Source organism: Urocampus carinirostris, chromosome 14, assembly GCF_059441175.1.
Source record: "Urocampus carinirostris isolate Australia breed hairy pipefish chromosome 14, RoL_Ucar_1.0, whole genome shotgun sequence".
In the NCBI taxonomy this organism is placed as follows: domain Eukaryota; kingdom Metazoa; phylum Chordata; class Actinopteri; order Syngnathiformes; family Syngnathidae; genus Urocampus; species Urocampus carinirostris.
Window position 1 is genome coordinate 36,089,076 of NC_142362.1, and position 2,000 is coordinate 36,091,075.

Genomic DNA, 2,000 nt, shown 5'->3' on the forward strand with positions numbered 1-2,000 from the left:
CGTAGAATCCCTGAACAAAAAAGCGTATCACAAGATCAAAAAAGTGTCTCGAAGTGAGCCGGTTTTGATTGCTCAGCTATTGACACAGAAATATATTACAAGTGAGGATTTTATTTCTGGCCCGCAACAGATAAAAGAGCCGACTCATAGAGTTGTTACATTTGCACTCGACACATCACTATCTTGCATATAAATAATGTACATGTCATAAAATCTTGTGGCAGGTCAAATCAAACACATATAAGTTAATATAGCAAGTAAGTAATGATCATCAATACAGAATGGACAAGTGCCAACTTTGCCACGACCCAAAAACAGGCCAGGAACCTTCAGCAGTGGAGAAAGCTGTCCAGAGTTGCGTCTGCATTGGTGCCCCAACGGCCCAGGTGGTTAAGGGATTCATGAATGGTGGACCGTAAATTAACACAAATACAAATGACTTTGAAGACAAAACAACTGTTTTCCGCGTTAGAAATAAAATGGGGAAAATGCGCGGAAACTACAGGGTGTTCAAAAAAATGTCATTTCCTTGTAATGTAATAAAAGATAATCATTATCATGAATATATGTACTCACTCACAAGCAGATAATTTGTGAATAAAAATAAAAAAAAAGTTGTATTTTAGTGGAGACTCTTCTCTTAGATATGCTTCAGCGTGTTTGGAAGGAGCTGAATTACTCACTTGACGTGTACCGTGCATCAGGCGGTGCGTATTATGAACATTTGTGAACTTGTTACATAATTCATATTGTTTTGAATTTCTCAATCAGATTTAGAGTAATAAATTCAATAATCTTTAACATTAATATGTTTTGAATTAATTTGTCTTGATCATTTACTTTCCGGAATATTTACATCTCAAAGGATATTGTATTTTTCAAAACTCACTGCATATTGTCTACTCTACATTATGTTGGCTAGGCTAGAATCAGGCTGGAGAATCCGGAGTGTTACAATGAACTTAATGGACTTTCTAAACCAGGGATAAAAAATTGCATAGATCAACGGATTCAAACAGGAATTGAAGTAGAAGACGCAGATAATAAAGGCAGCAGAGGAAGCATTGAGCATAACGTCCTGGCCTGAGATGGCAATGCAAAAGTATGGAAAGATGCAGGCGATGAACACCACCACTACCAAACCAAGGGTCCTGGCTGCCTTTAGCTCAGAACTTTTGATGCCTGTGTTTCTTAATGTGACAATGCCCACATGGGGACGTATGGAGCGCATCTTGGACAAAGCTACCGCAAACACTCTCATATACAAAATCAAAATGACCGAAAGCGGACCAATAAAGGAAAAAAAGAGGTCTGTCATGCCGACAGCGTATGTGACCACAATCACACATTCGCCTATACAGGTGATAGACTTTCCTGGTTGCTTTAAGGAATCCAAAAAGCAAAAACAGTGGAATATTAATGAAACTGACCAACACAAAAAAATACAGATTTTCACTCTCATCTGAGTGACCCTAGTTGGATATTGAAGTGAGTAACAGATAGCCATGTAGCGATCAATAGATATGAGCACCATGCTTCCTATTGAAGCAGACGTTATCACGTAATCCAAGATGTAATACACAACACAAATCACGTCACCGAAAAACCAACAGCCATCTAGAAGGAAAATCTGGAACAACATCAGAAAGCCCACCAGGAAGTCAGAGGTGGCCAGAGAAAGCAGCAGAAGGTTTGTTGGAGTATGCAGTTTCCTAAAGAAAAATAAACAGTCATAAGAATTTCTGCAGGTGAACATGAAAGTGAAAAAACAGAGTCACAATGCATCACTTGAAGTGAGAGATGGAAATGATGACTAGCAGGTTCAAAGTGAAGGTGATCAAAGAGATGGCTGACAGCAGAATGTAAGAGATTACGGCAACCGAGGGAGAACGCTGCGACCTCCTGCAGGAGACATTGCCGAGCAGAGGGAAACAAAGCTCGCTTTGGTCTGGCATCACTATCCTTGGGGAGGCAGGAGACAAGTTGCCTTTCAACTCGCC

At 39.9% G+C, this 2,000-nt stretch overlaps 1 protein-coding gene across 1 annotated transcript; it reads right to left on the bottom strand.

The window, feature by feature from the left end:
• Positions 1-904: 904 nt before the first annotated feature.
• On the bottom strand, positions 905-2,000 carry LOC148353326 (trace amine-associated receptor 13c-like). The gene is made up of 2 exons (XM_088352540.1): positions 1,789-2,000; positions 905-1,712 (listed from the first exon to the last, which is right to left on the bottom strand). The coding sequence occupies exons 1-2, from the start codon at positions 1,953-1,955 to the stop codon at positions 905-907; spliced, it is 975 nt and encodes a 324-aa protein (XP_088208666.1). The 5' UTR covers positions 1,956-2,000.

Coding starts and splice junctions, on each gene's coding strand:
- LOC148353326 (XM_088352540.1), bottom strand. CDS start 1,955: ATGCCAGACCAAAGCGAGCTTTGTTTCCCTCTGCTCGGCAATGTCTCC. Junction 1,713..1,788: donor ATTTCCATCTCTCACTTCAA/GTGATGCATTGT, acceptor ATTTTTCTTTAG/GAAACTGCATACTCCAACAA.